Source organism: Pan troglodytes, chromosome 21 (assembly GCF_028858775.2).
Source record: "Pan troglodytes isolate AG18354 chromosome 21, NHGRI_mPanTro3-v2.0_pri, whole genome shotgun sequence".
NCBI classification, from domain to species: Eukaryota; Metazoa; Chordata; class Mammalia; order Primates; family Hominidae; genus Pan; species Pan troglodytes.
Window position 1 is genome coordinate 11,451,180 of NC_072419.2, and position 18,745 is coordinate 11,469,924.

Sequence of the window (18,745 nt, forward strand, 5' to 3'; positions counted from 1 at the left end):
TTTGCGGACTATGTAGTGCCATGTCTGTCATACCGTGTGCTTTCCGTTGGTGATCTCACTGTTTAAAATGTCCAAGTGGTGTGAAGTGCTCCCTGACGTTCCTACACATAAGGCGGCTATGGTGTGTGTTAAAGAAGATCCATCCAGGCATGAGCTGTGGCAGTGCTGACTGTGTTTCCCCAGCAATGGTTCAGTATTTGCTAATACTGCTTGTGGCAACTCAACGAAACATAACTTCATGAATAATGAGAACTGATTGTACTTGCACATCAATATTCACAATAGCCAAAGGGCGGAAACAACACAAATGTCCATCAAAGGATGAATCGATAAACAATTTATGGTATATACACACAATGGAACATTATCTAGTCATAAAAAAGGAATGAGGCCGGGCACAGTGGCTCACGCCTGTAATCCCAACACTTTGGGAGGCCAATGCAGGTGGATCACTTGAGGTCAGGAGTTCAAGACTAGCCTGGCCAACATGGTGAAACCCCGTCTCTACTGAAAATACAAAAATTGACCGGGTGTGGTGGTGGGTGCCTATTATCCCAGCTACTTGGGAGGCTGAGGCATGAGAATCGCTTGAACCCAGGAGGCGGAGGTTGCAGTGAGCTGAGATCATGCCCAGGCCTGCACTCCAGCCTGAGCGACAAAGCAAGACTCCATCTCAAAAAAAGGAATGAAGTACTGCTACATGCTACAACATGGATGAATCTTGAAAACATGCTAAGTGAAGGAAGCCAGATACGAAAAGCCACATATTATGACTCTATTTATACCTAGAATAGACCGTGAATCCATAGAAACAGAAAGCACACCGGTGGCTGCCAGCGGGTGGGAGCAGGCGGTGATAGGGTTTTACTGCTTAATGAGTTTGGGGTTTTATTTTGGGGTAATGAAATGTTTTGGAAACTGGACAGAGGTGATGGCTGCACAACTCTGTACTAGATGCCATTGAACTGCTTAAAGTAGTTAATTTTGTTATGTGAATTTCACCCACAAAAAATATATGTATAAACAAACACTCCTCAATTCTGCACTGGCTAAGATATTACCAGTAGCAATGGCTGTGTCTTGAGATGGTTCTTCCTTTCTACATTCCTCAGGACATTGCAGTGTTAAAACAAAAGGAGGAGTTAAAAAGGTTAATCTTGAATGCACAAGCCACGTGATTTTGCTCTGAGGAGTTAATAGGATAGACATCAAATAGTAGAATAACGTGTTCAAAGTCTATGAAGTTGAGTTTCAAAAAAAACATTATCTTAATGGAGCATTAGTCTATTAAGATAGACTAATGAAATCAAAAGGATTTAGAGAGAGGCATTCTCCCAAAAGAGAGGGTCCCAGTGAAAAAGAGACCTTAGCATCCATGACTGTTATGTGTACCCGCCAGCAGGAAGCCCACAGCGCTTCCAGGTAAGTACTGAAAAGTGAGATTCAAGAGAGATCCACAGACGCATCTGCACCACAGCTCCTGGAGGCCCAAAGTCCTCTCCAATGGGCAAAGAGCTGCGTGTGGACTGGCGGCTGTGGTTCCAGCTCCCACTCCAAGATGTAAAGCCCATTTCCTCACCTGTGACCAGAGGGTTCTGTCTGAGGTAACTTGGAAGGACGAGCCCAAAGAAGATCGAAAATCCAAGCACAAAGAGGTTCCGGGAAGAATTTAAATCAATGAACTGCAGGTTAGAGAGGCCGACAGCTGTGATCATTCCTGGAGAAAAACAAACCAGACCACAAGCTCCAGCACCACTACAGCGGGGACAGCTCAAGGCAGGTGAGGGCAGGCTCCCTGGCACCCCTTCTCTGTCCAACAGAAACCAATGAGACCAGTGCAGGGACAGGAAGGGGTACGTGTGGGGTCAGACTGTAGCCACCCTGGGCTCTGAGCCAAATGACCCTCGGCCTACGCGCTATTTGGGCTCATACGGGAGCATAAACACCATGTGGCATTTTGTTTGTCAAATAGAAAACTAAGGACATTGGTTCTCTCTCTACACAAACATTTCGATTAAACAGGGAGACCTACCTAAATATCTGGTGCACGTCTCTGGTTATTACAGCTAAATGGTGCAGAGATCAAACCCAGAGTCCCACTGTCAAAATGGTCAGTTTTAAGTAGCCCATTCAGAGGGATGGTATTTGAGTTAAATTGGTCAGAAATACTAAAGAGATTAAATTTAATCTAAATGTTCGTAGCACAATTACATCTTATTGTTGGTTCCATATTTAATATAAATTCAACTCAGAGAGTGATAAAAGTTTTCATTTTTTGAAAGCATAACCTTTGTATTTTAAAATAGAAATTTATCGTTACCTTCTTACTGAAGGGAGTCAGCAAAAACACCATGATCCCTATTAAAAATTTGGAAAAGTAAAGGAAAAAGCCAGAGAGGGGAGTCTTACCAAAGAGCGTGCAGAACAGGGCTCCCAGCACAGGATCCGGAAGGGACGCAAAGAGGGCGCTGAACTTCCCGATCATGCCCAGAGCAAGCATGAGGGCTGCTCCACACTGTATCACGCGGCGGCTGCCGACCTGCAGAACACACAGGAGACTGGGAAACAGGGACTCATCTCCATGCAAAATCACCATAAGTTACTAAAGAACACACAGCAGAGATACCCATGGCCTGGCTCGCTACCTTCACCTCCTCCTCAGCCCACTCTTCTCACCTCCACTGTGGGGACCCTGAGGGCCGCCCTCTGCATCTCCAAGCCTTGGTGACACTCCCTGCACTCAGGCCTCAGGGCTCTACTGCCCTGGCACAGTCATGGGTTGGGATGGCCGTCTGTGTCTCAAATGCAAAGGCCACACTTTGCCCCTGCCTATCCCCTGGGTTCCCGGCACCACATGTCACCAAGGCAATTTTCCCCAAAGTGCTTCAGCCTCAATGCCAACTTCCCCACACCGGAAATCAGACCAAACCCCCAGACATGTCTGGAACCTCCTATCCTCATGGCACCCTTCCCGTGAGAGGTAGAAAAGAGAAGGGGCCACGGATGAGGACATCTGGAGCCTGACTGTGGGCTCTTCTCCTGGCCCACATCCGACTGTGTGGTCGGGCCGACCCGTAGCCTCTAGAGTCTCAGGATCTTCATCTCAGTCATGCACAAGCCTCGTGGTTTTGTTTTGAGGATTAAATGGGACCTGCATAAAACTGCCTGAATGGTAGCTGGCACGCACTGAGCCATCTGAGAGCCGCCCATATGGGCCTGCTGCCACTGGCCTTTCCTGCACCCATTCCATGGGGCCACGGGGTCACCTTTCTAACACATGAAATTGGGGAGGCTGGTCCCCTGCTTGCATCCTCTGGTACTCATGAAATAAAGCCCACTTCTCAGGCTCTTTCCAAGCACACCAGGCAGGCCTGGGCCTGTCTACCCGGACACCCTTCCCTGTGGTTCCCTCCTAGCCAGATCCTAGATGCATCCTTTTAAACATCACCCAAATGCTCCTCTGAAAAGCATCCCGACTCCAAGACTATTCCCCCATTATAGGCTCTCATAGCACCATGTAGGGCATATCTGCTACTCCTGATCTCTGCCTCCCAGCAGCTTCTGTCTAGCCTGCTGTCACCAGTCATGGGTTGGGATGGCCCTCTGTGTCTCAACGCAAAGGCCACACTTTGCCCCTGCCTGTCCCCTGGGTTCCCAGCACCACACGTGGGAGGTGGCGCTGGCATCAGGCTCAGGAATCCTGCACTGTGGGCCCCTACTCTGTGCTGCCTCTTGTGGGAAAACACCCTAAGGATGTAAACTGGGTAAAGGAGGTTCCAGAGTGTTTGGGGGAGTATCCACAAGGATTTATGTATGACCCCAGTGAGGAGAGGAGGGTTGCTTCAATTTTAATTAAGTAAAATGAGACAAAACTTTAAATGCAATTCCTCACATACACCAGCCACATCTCAAGTGCCCACCAGGCACACGTGGCTGGTGCAGCTGTGTGTGACATGTTGACCACTGCACAGAACCCTCAAAGGACCAGGGTCAGCCGGTTACGCATCAGAGCCTGATCTGAGGCTGTGCACATGAGAGATGGCTGCCCAGCTGGACTCAGTCACTGTCTCACTGTCCCTAGCCTGCCCCTCCCCACACCACAGACGGCAGGGAAGCAATGGAAAAGATCACTCAAACTGACAAATCAAGCAAAAGCGACTCATGCTTGGCTGTTACTATGGAATAAGGAAGGCTTTCATTTACTAATGGCCCTATCTTCAGCAAACATTTTCGAGGAACTATGTAATTATTTGATCAAGCTTGTGACTTGTTAGACTGGGACAGGTGAATGCAAAGATGAATAAGTCACAAGCTTGATCAAATAATCTCACTGCTATGCTGTTCTACTGTTGGGGGAGCCCAGCAGCAGGGAAGAGAAAATCTGAAGAGTTGGGGAGGGTTGTTGGAGATGGTCCTGAGGGGTGAGTAAGAGTTCGCTAGTGGAAGAGCATCCAGGCAGAGGAAACAGCCTATGCAAAGACTCCTGGCAGGGTCGGGCAGGCCTGTTAGGTATGAGGGGCCAAACTGGCCCCAGGGATACCTGAAACTAAATCTGGTAGCAAAGTGACATCCAGAAGACTGATCTGCCTTGGATGCTGTCAACAATATATGCAGCAACTAAGCCATTCTTCTGTTCAGTGAATATTGACCAAGTACCTATTATGTTTTATTCTAACTACCAGAGATACAGCCCTAAAATCCCAGCCCTCCCGGTGCTTCCCCAGGACCTTTGCTTCCCCTCTCACAGAGTCCATTCCCTGGAATCTCCTTGGCACCTCCCTCCTGAACTGTGGCTCTGCCTCTAGGACCTTGGTAAAATAGACCCTGGGTTTCTGGATTTACAAAGTCTTCAACGGTGGTGCAGAATGCAGCAAGGAGAAATGACCTTCCTCTGGGCACCAACAAAGAGATTTGACGGCCAGCGAGATAGTACTTGCTCTGTTCCTAGAAATAAACTAAGGGGTAAATAGCAATAATGATAATAACGATAATGATGGACCTTGCTGGTCCAGGTAGGGAGGCACTCAGGTGCCATCATTCCTTCATGCAATATAGATATTTATGAAGCACCCGCTCTGCCAGGCTACTGTTCTAGGCACTTGGGATACATCAGCTCATTAAAAAGTGCTGGCAAGGTAACTTGTCAGAGTAAGCTAGCACCATTCAAATTTTAATAAAAGGAATGATTTCCCAAACTACCTTGGTGGTCACGTTATATGATGATGTGTTTTAAAGGGGTGCAGAAGATGTTAAACCATCTTCCCCTAAGATTCCCTTCATCTACAACAATTTTACTCCTACAGTGGTCCCTAGGGAACCCTGAATTAGTTCCAGGAACGCCACTCTCCCCGCCTCAGATACCAACAACCACAGATGCTCAACTCCCTGATATAAAATGGTATAGTATTTGCATGTAGGCTACACACATCCTCCAATATACTTTATTTTATTTATATATTATTTAAAAAATTTTTTTTTTGGAGTCAGAGTCTCGCTCTGTCACCCAGGCTGGAGTGCAGTGGCATGATCTCAGCTCACTGCAACCTCTGCCTCCTGGGTTCAAGTGACTCTCCTGCCTCAGCTTCCCAAGTGGCTGGGACTATGGGCACCAGCCACCAAGCCTGGCTAATTTTTGTGTTTTTAGTGGAGACAGGGGTTCAACATGTTGGCCAGGCTGGTCTCGAACTCCTGACCTCAGGTGATCTGCCCACCTCGGCCTCCCAAACTGCTGGGATTACAGGTGTGAGCCACCGTACGCAGCCAATATCCTCCCATATACTTTAAATCATCTCGACATTACTTACAATCCTTAATACAACGTAATTGCTCTGTAAATCGTTGTCAGACTGCATTGTTCAGAGAATAATGACAACAAAAAGTTTGTACATGCTCACCCAGAACAGTACAGAAACAAACAATATTAGTTCAGAAACAATATTTTTGAATTGAAGTTGGTAGAACCCACAGAAACAGAGGGCCGGCTATCTTATTTGGGATTTGGGATTAGTTATATGCCTGCAAGCTCATGGCAGCAAACTGGCTGAAGAGTGGCATGGCTTAGGCCCCATTCTGTGCCCATGAGATCCTTCCCTCATCTCCCTGTGCTCAGCACTGGCTTCTCACCATGGGTAGCAAAAGGACCCCCAGGATGGCACTAGAGGAAGCACCCCTCAGACAACCTTCCTTCACATCCCCCATACAGGGAGCAACAGGCAGATGGGGCCATTGGCACACCTCAGGCTGAGCTCTGGCAGGGCCCTGCCAACCTGGGGAAACCAACAAACAAACCAGGCATGTGTGTGCCTGCCTGGCAGCTCCCTCTCACCTGGATTTGCAATCAAGGTTAATCAAACTTAGTATCTGGTTTCTCTTTATCTGATTATAGAATCTTACATGGCAAGGGAGAGCTCTTTTGAAATCCACTCCTCCCTCCCAATTTGACAGAGGTCAACCAGTTCTAGAAGGTTCCTGGGCTCACCCCAAGTCCTCAGTGAGGGAGACCTGTGAGACGTAGGCCATCGAGGATGGTGAACCAATTTTCATGGTCTTAGTTTCACAACATACCATGGCCAATGGTGGGTCATCTCTTAATTTAAAACTAGTGACACCTCCCAGTTGGGATCCCATTTCTACCTTTTGCCCAGCCCCCCATGGTCTATTCTCATCACTGCAGTCAAAGCGATCCCTTAAAAAAAAAAAAAAAAAAAAAATCTGACCAAGCTGCTCCCTGCAGCACTCCCTTCCACTCAGGCCGTCTGTGGCTGCCTACCTACCTGCCTGCCTGTGTAACCTGGTCCCCAATTACCCGGCAGACCCCACCTGCTCTGACTCCCTGACCTGCACTGGCCTCCTTGCTGACCTTCCACTTCCAGGATAGGGCTCGGCCCTGGCCACACCCTGGCCTGGAACGCTCTCCCCCAGGTTATTTGCAGGCTCCCTCCCTCCACCCTTCAGGTCTGTGTTCAGCTCACCTGATCACCCTCTCCCCAAGCTTCCTGTCCCATGTTTCCCCCAGTACTTGTCACTGGCTGACATAATGCATCATTTACGGACTTGGTATGCTGACTGTTGATGGCTAGAATGTAAACTCCACTTTTTAATTCACTGATGTATCCCAAGTGCCTTGAACAGTGGCCTGGCAGAGTCGGTGCTTTATAAATATCTATACTGCATGATGGAATGACAGCACTGAGTGCCTCCCTACCCGGACCAGCAAGAGAAGAGAGACTTCCAAACAGGCATTATAAACACTTGAAAAAAAAAAAAAAAAAAAAGGAGAGAAGTAATTTTTTAGAATCAGAGGCCCGCCCATTTGGAACTTGCAGTGGCCAGACCGATCAATGAAATGGACCAATGCTTAGAAACCCAATCATTTAATTAGAAAAATCTGTGTACCTTTGTAATTCCCAAAACTCCAATGTTGGGACTGGATGAAGTAGAGCCATTCCCAGTACCAAATATGCCATCAAGAACACAGGAGAGGCCTTCCACGAAAATCCCCCTAAGATGTAAAGGAATGGAGGAAAGAAAATCATTCAATGGGATAATGCATTCACTCTGAAATAGCCTCTACACATCTACAGTCCAAAAATGTGGTCCAGAGCCTGCAGCTTCTACATCTCCTGGGAGGGCGATTAAAAATACAATCTCAGACCCCACCCCAGACCTGCTGAAGCAGAAAAGAATCTGCATTTTTTTTTTTTTTTTAAAGAGAGTGTCTCACTCCATCATCTAGGCTGGAATGCAGTGACGCGATCTTGGCTCACTGCAACCTCCACCTCCTGGGTTCAAGAGATTCTCTTGCCTCCCGAGTAGCTGGGATTACAGGTTCGCACCACCATGCCTGGCTAATTTTTGTATTTTTAGTAGAGACGGGGTTTCACCATGTGGCCAGGCTGGTGTGGAATTCCTGACCTCAGGGTGATCCGCCTGCCTCAGCCTCCCAAAATGTTGGGATTACAGGCGTGAGCCACTGTGCCTGGCCAGAATCTGCATTTTAACAGAACCCCCAAAGCTCATTTCATTTTGAGAAGCACATCTCTAAATCACACGTTAGATTTGAGTGGTTTTAAATCACTGCAAATGAAAGCAAAGGATTTTAGCCAGAAAATAAAGCCATTTGTTGGGGTATAAGACAAACATGGGCCGTCTATGGAAATAAAACATTGATGTGATCCTTTACTCTTAAAATCCAGTTTCATCAGGAAGGAAATGTTTTATAATTTCATAAGTACTGACACTTTTAAACATACTGATATACAGGTATTTAATCATGTGCAGCAGCTCCATTAGAGAAAGATGGGGACATCAGGTACCAGAGCCAAGGCCCAGTCCATTAATCTCATCACATACAGTCCCTTCTGGGGTTACAGAGCTGGCTGGAGAACAGGAGGGGATCTGGGCTGTTTTCTTTTCTCTGCAGACTCCTCAGGGGCAATCATCTGACAACTTCTAAAAGCTAATCATAAACCCCATAGTTCATAAGCCCTAGATCCCACAGATTTCATTCATTTCTGCTATTCCTGTCCCTATTTATATAAACTGTAACTGTGCATAGATTACACAGTGCTTACCCTTGGGGACAATTGGAACGTATCTAATTGACAGACCTGGGGCATACTGCCTGCTGCTAAGGTTTCCACTACAGGGGAGAGCAAACGGTATCCTTGTGCTTTCTGTCTGTCCGACTGTGGCAGCCAAGATTGGGTGGGGAAACAGGGAAAAAAACAGGTAATTTTTGCAATGTAGAAATAGCACTGTATAGCCAAGTATGGTGGTGCACACCTGCAGTCTCAGCTACTCAAGGTGCTGAGGTGGGAGGATTGCTTGAGCCCAGGAGTTCAAGAGTGTGGTGCATTATGATTGTGCCTCTGAATAGCCACTGCACTGTAGCCTGGGCAACACGGTGAGACCCTGGGTCTTTTTAAATTAAAAACAAAAACAAAAAAAAAACAAAAAAAACCTGTAAGCAGTGAAGAGCTTGTTTTCCTGGGAAGAAAAATTTCAGTTTGTGTAAAAAAAAAAAAAAAAAAAGAACAGTTGGAAAAGCAAGATAACAGAAAATCAAAGTAGCGCTCTCTCTCTCTCTCTATATATATATATATAGACGGAGCTACTTTGATTTTATCTATCTAATCTCCAAATGACACACACACACACACACACACACACACACACACACACACCCCAAAAAAAGCAAAGAACAAGTGCAGTGCTTGGCATGTGGTTTTTGAATTTAAGGCTTACAGTGGTTTTGCAGAGAGTGTGTTATTTGATGTCACTGCATTAAGGAAGGGTAGGAATTCTGTTCCATGTCATGGATGAGGAAAATGAAAGTAAACAAAGGCAGTGGTGTATCAGACAGTCGAAAGTAAACAAAGGCGGTGATGCATCAAACAGTCGCTAGAGTCCTGCTGCTTGGCTGGGCTCCTGCTGAAACTCTTGGTTTTGTCTTCAAGGTAATGTAAACCTAAGAACAAAGTAACAAGGTGCTGGGACCAATCAGGAACTTGTCTTCTCAGGAACATACCTGTTTATTGCGTGGATGGGGGGTGGTGGGGCACAGGACAGCCGCGCACAGGCGTAGTAGTCACCAATAGACTCGATGATGCTGGCGACCACGGCGCTGAGCATGCCGATGACACCGGCCGCAGACACGGTGGGCAGTCCCCACTGAACTGTGGGAGGAAAACAACCATGAATGCTCCTAGAGAGGCAGGCGAAAGTGACCAGGACCAGTTACCCAAAGTCATTCTGAACGCTGCAAGACTCTACAAGATCCACTCAGATTCTGAAGCTCATGGAAACTATTCATTTTAAAATCTTAAGCACCAGATGCCTGGGACAGTTGCTAAGTCAGATGAAGGCGGCCATAATGAGGACTGATGTGCACTGTGTCTTTAATTAAAAGAAAACATCGTAGCCGGGTGCGGTGGCTCACGCCTGTAATCCCAGCACTTTGGGAGGCCGAGGCAGGCAGATCACGAGGTCAGGAGTTCGAGACCAGCCTGGCCAACAAGGTGAAACCCCATCTCTACTACAAATACAAAAATTAGCCAGGCGTGGGGGCATGTGCCTGTAATTCCAACTACTCGGGAGGCTGAGGCAGGAGAATCACTTGAACCTAGGAGGCGGAGGTTGCAGTGAGCCAAGACTGCGCCACTGCACTCCAGCCTGGGTGATAGAGCGAGACTCCATCTCAAAAAAAAAAAAAGAAGAAAAAGAAGAAGACATTGTTGGGCTGGAAGAGGCTGTAACTTCTCTTTCCTGCTTCCAAGCCACACTCAGTATCCACTAAATAACAACTGAAAGTGGCCTGCCACGTTGGGAAATTTGTATGAGGGATTTATAGCCCTGCTGTACAGAGCAGGGTACAAAGCAGCAGTGGCCTTCCCCAGGGGAGGAAGTGAGAAAGGCACTGCCAGTGAAAAGGCAGTGAGAAATCACCAGCTAAACTTAAATCCCAACAGTAAAGCATCCATAAAGTATGGACAGTCCTTCTCTACTATAATACCAGAACCTTATTTTTATATCATAAACCATGTTATGGGAAATTAAATAGTTTCATTTCAGAAAGCAAAGTGAGGCCCCACTGAAACTTCATTTTAAGTCCCGCATTTACTTAATCCCTCCTTAGATACTTTTTTCTTTACAAGTATATTTATTTGGACTTGAAAGCCATAGGTCTTATTTAATAAAAATAGCATGGGTCTCTTTCAGTGTGAGAATGAATAGACTCCTTTGATAAAGGAGTAGCCCTTCTTCCGTTGAAGCATTAGTTATAATACACTCACTGAGCAGAAAGCACAGTGGAAAAAGAATGATGGCTAAAACATGGTCTCTCATGCAGGAGCCAACAACGTAGCTGGGGGCACAGGACACTCCAAAAGATCCGGGGAGAGGGAAATGGCTCAACTTCAAATGGAGGCAAGCTGAGCTGGGTCACAAGAAGCACCAGTGAGGCGGTCAGGAAAAGGCGAAGTCAGGCCCTGGCCAGGGAAGGATCTGAGGAGGAGGCGGGAATGGAGGTGCCCCTCCAGGGATCGGGAGGGTCTGGAGGGTGGGGTTTGAGGGTGTTCTGGTGAACGCAGAGCTCTCATGCAGGGCACGGGGCAGGAGGCAAGTTCTGGAAGTGTTCCAAAAGCCATCTAAGCCACCTAGAGGGGTTTGGCCTGTGTTGTAGGTAGCCTAGAGCAACCACTGGATTGGGAAGAGAAAGGATACAAAGCCAGACGTGCAGAATAAGCTTGGAGTGCAGTTAAGGGCAGAATTGCTCCTGCCTCGGGCTTGTTCATTCTGTGGGAGCAGCCAGGGGATGCAGAGGCGGCCCTTGGTCAGGGGTGCAAGGTACGCAGGTTGATGGACGGGGCTTGACACACCCTATGCCACCAGCAAGAGGCCTGCTCAACGTATCAGCTCCAGGTTAATTTGGAATGGATTTTCCTCATTCAGAGGCCTTCCTCACCAAGGAACATTTTGCTTTTTCTAAATTATCTTTTATACTGTTATCTTGTTATTGTTGTAGCATTCTGGTTTCAAGAATTCTGGTTGTAGCATTCAAGTTTAGTGTCTTGATTTTGAAGGGGGATTCTTATTTTGATCCTTTTTCCTTCAGATATATATCTATATATCTATATATTTTTTTTCTTAAAGACCTTGTTGGCTTCCAGCCTTCTCTCTTGAATCTGTTATTTCATATCTCCTTTTACCAAGAAACTTTCATTTAGTTTGTTACTTGACAGCAGGGTTTTTCAACCTCAGCACTGTTGACATTTTGCACCAGAAATCTGTATTATATTAACAATCAGTCCAGACCATGCCTAGTGTACTAAAGACTGAAAAGCACTGCTCAGGTATTCAAAAGCCCCTCTCTGGCTTGAGACAAAGCACTGGAGAGTACTACATATGTAGTATACAGTAGTACGACTATATCCCTGGAGGTGGCTTTCTAGCTAGTGGAGCTCTGGTACCTCACCAGCCCTCGGCAGGCCAGGAGCCCTACGTGCTCGCTCACGGCCAGCACAACCTCAGGCGCTCTGTCTACTAAGTTTCGCCTTCTCGTGTGTGGCCCCATGGGTCCTAGTGAACTCCCTCTGGCCCCAGCACCTGTACAGCTGCCTCTCCTGGACAGCCCAGCTTGTGCCCCTACTGGCGCCCACCTTGGGAGTTGCCTGCACAAGCAGAAGACCACCCTGTATACGCTGTGGGGGCTTCTACCTACCTGCCACCCCCGCCTCGCCCTCCCCCTGACTGCCTCACCAACTAATTGTAATTTCATTTTATCTCAGACTACAGGTATGTTTATGAACCATGCACATTCTTTCTTAGAAAAAGAATAGGTCTGTATAAATGCACACTTAGACCATACAATCCGATGAGAAAGTTATTTTAGAAAGATGAAACTTTTTTTTTTGAGACAGTCTTGCTCTGTCTCCCAGACTGAAGTGCAGTGGCGCAATCTCGACTCACTGCAACCTCCGCCTCCCAGATTCAAGCGATTCTCCTGCCTCAGCCTCCCGAGTAGCTGGAATTACAGGCACCCGCCATCATGCCTGGCTAATTTTTGTATTTTTAGTAGAGATGGGGTTTCACCATGTTGGCCAGGCTGGTCTTGAACTCCTGACCTCGGGTGATCCTCCTGCCTCGGCCTCCCCAAAGTGCTGGGGTTACAGGCATGTCCCACCGCACCCGGCCTGAAAGACGAAACTTTTTAAAGCTTTCCTAAGTGTATTGAGAACAAAAAGAACAGCCAACACTCATCATTCAACATGCTCAGAGCAGTCATCTTTAACCCAATCTTAAAATTCTTGGCTTCTCTCTTTTTCTCCTTGTCATTATAAAAAATGAAAATAAGATGGTTACACAGGGAAAGAAGTGGGCTGAACCTGACTAAGCTCAGGCTCCAATTCTAATAAAAACCCAGACGCCGGGACTAGAGTCTTCACAATGGAACCAAGTGTGTAACAACCACTGGGATCGCCTAGACGGGGCTAGCTGCGAGTCCAGGTGACACCCCAGCTAGGGAATGTATTCACACCCCCAACAGTTACACAACAATCAAATTAAGATGCAGCTTTTGGCCATTAGTGACTATCAACTTACCTCTACAGCTGTGGCCAAATTTAAAAGATTATGGCTGCCCATTAAGAGATTATATAAATTCCATCATGCTTGAGCAGGTTGCTTGCTAATCCCCAGGCTGTTCCCACTCACATCTTTCCACTTTGGCAGCTCTGGGACCAAGCAGCTCTATACTTGCCTATCTAAGCAGCTGCCCTCAAATCCTGGCCACCAGAGCTTAAACCTGGCAAGAGACCCCTTGTCCAGGATTTCATCCTAGCAGATCCAAAAGAGACAGTAGCTAATCTGAGAAGGGAGCCGGTCAGTCTCTGTGTGTTGGTTTCTGCCCTCTGGGGACAGGGCCTCCCTTACTTGCTGTCTAATCCTCTCCTGACCAGAATGGCAAGACCTTCAGGAGACAGTCTGGGACAAAGAAGGCTGTTCTGCCAAATTCCAACCCCTCTCAGTTGGGCCCTCTTGGGCTCTTGACCCCTCTAGCCATCAGAATACTTACATGGGTATGGAACCTTAAACCACGGGGCTACCAGAAGCACGCCTTGCCTGGCATCTGTGCGAGCATAGAAGCCATACTTTGTGCTGTCGGGAGGGAAGACGTCTGTCACCGTGAAGATGAAGCAGAGCAGCCAGGATACCAGGATGGCCAGGATGATCTGGAGTGGTCAAGGGGAAGCTCTGTCAGGCCAGCAGGGCTCACAGGTGTTGGCAAAAAACACGTCTTCCCGCGGTCTGAACATTACACCCCAGAGCCCAGCACAGTCAGTACTTTGCAGACGTATTCTTCCTTGAATGGAATCTCACTGAGAGAGCAGTTTCATTCAGGTGAATTTATCTTACCCATTCCAAAGTCTGGCTGGTAAAACAAGAATGGACATCGTGCCTGCAGAGGCCACGTGGAGTCAAATCTTACTCAGTCCCAAGGACAGTGTCCCCTTTCTTCGGCACTGCTAAAAGGATGTGCTCCCATTTCAGAATCAGAATGTTTAAGTCTATGATGATCTGAGTGGTCATTAGTACCCTGGTCTCACTGCACAGATATGATCCCCCAAGGGGGGCCTGCTTAAAACCCTCCCTTCACTTAATCATCTTACATATTAACCAAGGGCAAAAATGTCAGCAGGGGAAGAAGTCAGCTACTCACAGGGAACATTTTGAACAGCTGTAACTTGTACGCAGTCCATCCTTTCTTGGATTTATAAATCGGGAGAGGAAATTTAACATTTCTGGCATATTGAGAAAACAGTAATACTAGGAATATTGTCCTGAGGAGAGAAAGAAAACAAACTAGGTCAAAAGCTGTTATGTCTCTGTTATAAAATAACACTCGAAGCTTCTATGGCAAAATTGACATAGTGTTCATTTACCTAGAAAGCTGCTAGTCCTCTGAACTACCATTTGAGAAATAGTACATCTATTGGAATGTACATCTTTTGGAAATACTACTTTGGGGGAAGATGTTACAACTAATTTGCCTAGCATTTCTTGATACTGAAATGAAATTCTGATGTAAATGCCTTAGGACAGCTTTTCCTAAATAGAATAAGAAAACCCAAAGAATGTACACATTGATGGGAAATGCTTACACTATGTAAGGGGAAAGGATGCCAGATACAACATAAACTGTAAGATTATAACTATGAATTAACTACAAAGCAAACCAAGAAACTACTGCATGTACACACAAACAGGTAAGAAGGACATGATCCAAAATTCTCCCAGGGATTCGCTTTGAGTAGTTACATGATTTGCAACTGGTTTTTCTACTTTTCTGTATTTTCCAATTTACTTACAGCACGCATAAATTACTTTTAAAAGAGCAAAAAGTAAGCTTCACTGCTCAAGAAAAGTAGATACAGTAGAATTCAGTATTAATAACATTCCTGGGAGGCTTCTGTGTGCCGGACATTACACTCATGTCTTCCTGTGCAGCATCTCAACCTTACGGGGTGGCTTCTAAGATGGTCCCCTTTTCACAGAGACAAAGCCAGAGGTCCAAGATCACACGGCTAGGGTTGCAGCATTGGGGGCCAGGAATCTAGCTCTATGGCTTGAACTGAACTCTTTCCTTTTGCCACCCTGGTCACAGGGCAAGGAGGCTGGGCTGCGGAAGTCCCTCTCCTTGAGCCTCACGGTCCTGACTGAACTGCACTAAGTGCTATGGGAGGCAGCCACAGGTGCTGACCCCTCCATGGCAGGACCATGGCACTTCCTGACACACCAGTCCATGACATCGGTCTGGTGTCCCACGGGCCTGGCAGGTGTGGGGCCACTTCCCATCCCCCGGGTGGATTTACTCATCACCGAAACAAAACTCGTGCCCAACAATGTGTCTAAGCCTCCACGCGGTCTCGCTCTTTCACTTACAACCTGAGGTAGAGCTGGCAGGAAGAGTAGGTTCTCAGTCAAAGCTAAGCTTAATTGTTCCTGGGCACAGTTCCAATTGCTGAGATGGAATCATTAGCCCCATCGACAGCCGGTCAAGTGTGACTCCACTGTCACATTCCTAATGAGGTGTGGATGGCAGCCCGGCTGGAGAACATGCGTGTGTTGCTCCACGGGTCTCCCTGCCTACTCAGGCGCTTCGGTGAACTGGTGATCCATCAGGGGTCTCTGCCAGTACCAGTTCAAGGTCGAAAACACACACAGTGCCCACCTTATTTCAATTCCTCTGGGATAGTGAAGTTTAACAAAAAACAATATGGTAACAAGGGATACTAAAACTGGAATATTTTAAACTTAGACCTACATACAATTTTCATGTCTGGAAAAGATAAATGCTACTTATTTGTTTCAGAGTGAATATTAGGAGATCCAAAGATGCCCCAGGTCTGCTAGTTTTGTCATCATTATTTCAGGCAACACACCTGCACATTTAAGAGGGGACTGAGACCACACAGAATTTGAGGAGGGACACCCAGATCTTAGGCCCAAATCTGGCAACTCAAATTTAGAAAGCAGATTAGGTAGCAGATGAACATGACTGTTTCTTTCTGCTCTAAAACCTCTCTACTTCGAGTTTATATTTATTCTCAAATACACCTGGGGGCAGGCACCCTGTGACAGAGAGGCAGCGGCTTAGAGGTGCAGACCTGCCCATGTCCACACATCTTAACTGAGCAAAGGGATGAAGCGTTCTAGCCCCAGCTCTCAGGATGGGCTGCTGTCTACTCCACTGGGTGCTTCCCACCTCACGTTTACCTTTGCTAACTTTTACTTTAAAATGTTATGCAAGTAATACATACTAAATTGTACAAAAAATTTAAAAGACAGATAAGCAGAAAGAAAAAGATAAAACCCTGAAGATCATCCATAATCCCCCTTGAGTGATAAAACCATGTAATATCGTGGTCTATCTGTTCTGAACGGTTTTCACTCCCTGGATATTTGCTGGGTGCTGGAGGAAGACAGATTGTCATCTTCCTTGTCCCCAGACATGAACAGGTTATTATCTAAGCCAAACTGGAATCATGCTTTACGCAGCTTCCTGACCTGCCTCAGTATCTATTTGCTTTTCCGCCTCATCAGACAGAGATTTGCAGCAGCACCTTAGTGACTGCTTAGCATTCTGTTTTATGGACATACCAGGGGAGGGGGGAGGGACAGCATTAGGAGATATACCTAATGTAAATGACGAGTTAATGGGTGCAGCACACCAACATGGCACATGTATACATATGTAACAAACCTGCATGTTGTGCACATGTACCCTAGAACTTAAAGTATAATAAAATATAAATAAATAATAAATAAATAAAAATTCCCATACTGTATGACATCGGAAGCAACATAAACAGCTTTAATTGAAAAACTGTATCATCATTGCTTCTAATACTCAGTCTTTTCACATTGAGGTATATATTTCAGCATTTTTTTTGGTAGCAGCAAAAATTTAAGCTACATGCATGAGCATCAGCTGAGAAATGGCTGAATACATTATAGACTACATTACTAAACACTGTGCAGCTTTAGACAGAAAGAGATCATCTAAACATGCTATCTCAGAGAAGTAAACCCAACAAATTATTGGGGTAAAAATGAATAAAATTATGTATATATGCTAGTTTGTACTTATTTGCATAAAAATATAAAAATATGGAAGGATAAAAACAAAATTTTTTACTAGTTAACAATCATGATATTTTTTTGAGAGATGGAGTAGGAAGGGACTATTATTTTGCTTTAGATTTCTGAGCTTAATTACTGTTAAATTTCAAATATCTAGAATTTAACTGAATTGGAGGGAGCTGAAAAACAGTGGGATATAGATAAAAGTATACTGTTTTGGAGTGCCTGGTATTGACACATGGGGGTTCATTAAACTATTCTCTTCACTTCTGAATAGGTTTGAAATTTCCCATAAGAAAAGTCAATTAAAAAATAAGTTTTAAAATGTAGGTCCTACCAAGGACGTATGCACTGTGCCAGAAAGAGCAGTCACTGACCGGCCGCACTAACCTTCCCTGAGACTCTGTCTCTAAACTCCATCTCCATCAGAGTGACTCAGTTTGTACAACCTCATTCACTCTCAATTCCAACAGAATCATGTAGATAATACACATTTTAATAAATTGGGAGGATAAACCTTTTTCACACTTTAATGAGCTAGGTGTAGGTCCTTTTTTGCTAAATGGCTACTCCTATCACACCCTTCATCTATTACTCCACTGGGATTCTCTCACTTTTAAATTAACCAGTAGAACTCTTTATGAGTAGGGATGTTAGCCTTTCTTGTGACATTTTTATGAGTATTTTCCCAGCTTTTTTTTTGAGACAGAGTCTCATTCTGTCGCCCAGACTGGAGTGCAGTGGTACAATCTCAGCTCATTGCAACCTCCACCTCCTGGGTTCAAGTGATTCATGTGCCTCAGCTTCCTGAGTAGCTGAGATTACAGGTGCCCACCACTACACCCGGCTAATTTTGTATTTTTAATAGAGATGGAGTTTCACCATGTTGGTCAAGCTGGTTGAGAACTCCTGAGCTCAAGTGATCTGCCCACCTTGGCCTCCTAAAGTGCTGACATTACAGGTGTGAGCTGCCACGACAGATTTGTTTTTAATTCAGTGGTTTTTGACGTTTTAAATGTGTCAATAGTAAAATCTATGTTTCTCTTTCTCTTTTCAATATCTGCTTTAAGAAAGATCTCCCCTCCCTTAGGATTAAAAACTTATTTAGGTTTTCTTCTAGCACTTTTATGGTTATTTTGTACATTTAAGTCTTTAATTCAACTGAAATACAATTTGATATAAATTAGGAGTCTAACTTTTTCCCAAAAATAATTAGTTTTTCCTACATAATTTGTCCATTCCCCACTGGTTTCAAACATGACTGCCATCTATACTAAATATTTGTTTTCCTTTGATTCTGTTTCTGTTCTTCTTACTCTGCTCTGCCAATGTCTACCCCTGTCCCAGGACCACAGTATTATTTACGAAGCTGTGGAATGTATTTAATTCCTCTACAGGCAAGTCACCATCCCCTCTCCTCTCTGATCTTTTTGGTATGGGTCCACATTATTTTACTTTCTTGTTTTGTAAATTGACTAGCACATCTAGAATAACTTTAAATGATACCCGTGATAATAAACAAGCTTATTTAAGTTCCTGACTTCAAAAGGCAGGACTGATTTGAGTCTTTCATCATTCAAGTAGGAGGCATTTTTCTCTTACG

At 45.5% G+C, this 18,745-nt stretch overlaps 1 protein-coding gene across 8 annotated transcripts in view; it reads right to left on the reverse strand.

Moving 5' to 3' along the window:
- The window catches only part of SLC23A2 (solute carrier family 23 member 2), a 149,974-nt gene that overhangs the window by 8,003 nt on the left and 123,226 nt on the right, over positions 1-18,745 (reverse strand). For all 8 annotated transcript variants that reach the window (XM_016937398.4, XM_016937397.4, XM_063802999.1 and 5 more), the window contains 6 exons: positions 14,219-14,339; positions 13,574-13,730; positions 9,530-9,677; positions 7,396-7,501; positions 2,410-2,539; positions 1,580-1,717 (listed from right to left, as the gene is read on the reverse strand). In XM_016937398.4, the coding sequence (XP_016792887.1) occupies positions 1,580-1,717; positions 2,410-2,539; positions 7,396-7,501; positions 9,530-9,677; positions 13,574-13,730; positions 14,219-14,339 (800 nt within the window). The remainder of the gene's footprint in view (positions 1-1,579; positions 1,718-2,409; positions 2,540-7,395; positions 7,502-9,529; positions 9,678-13,573; positions 13,731-14,218; positions 14,340-18,745) is intronic.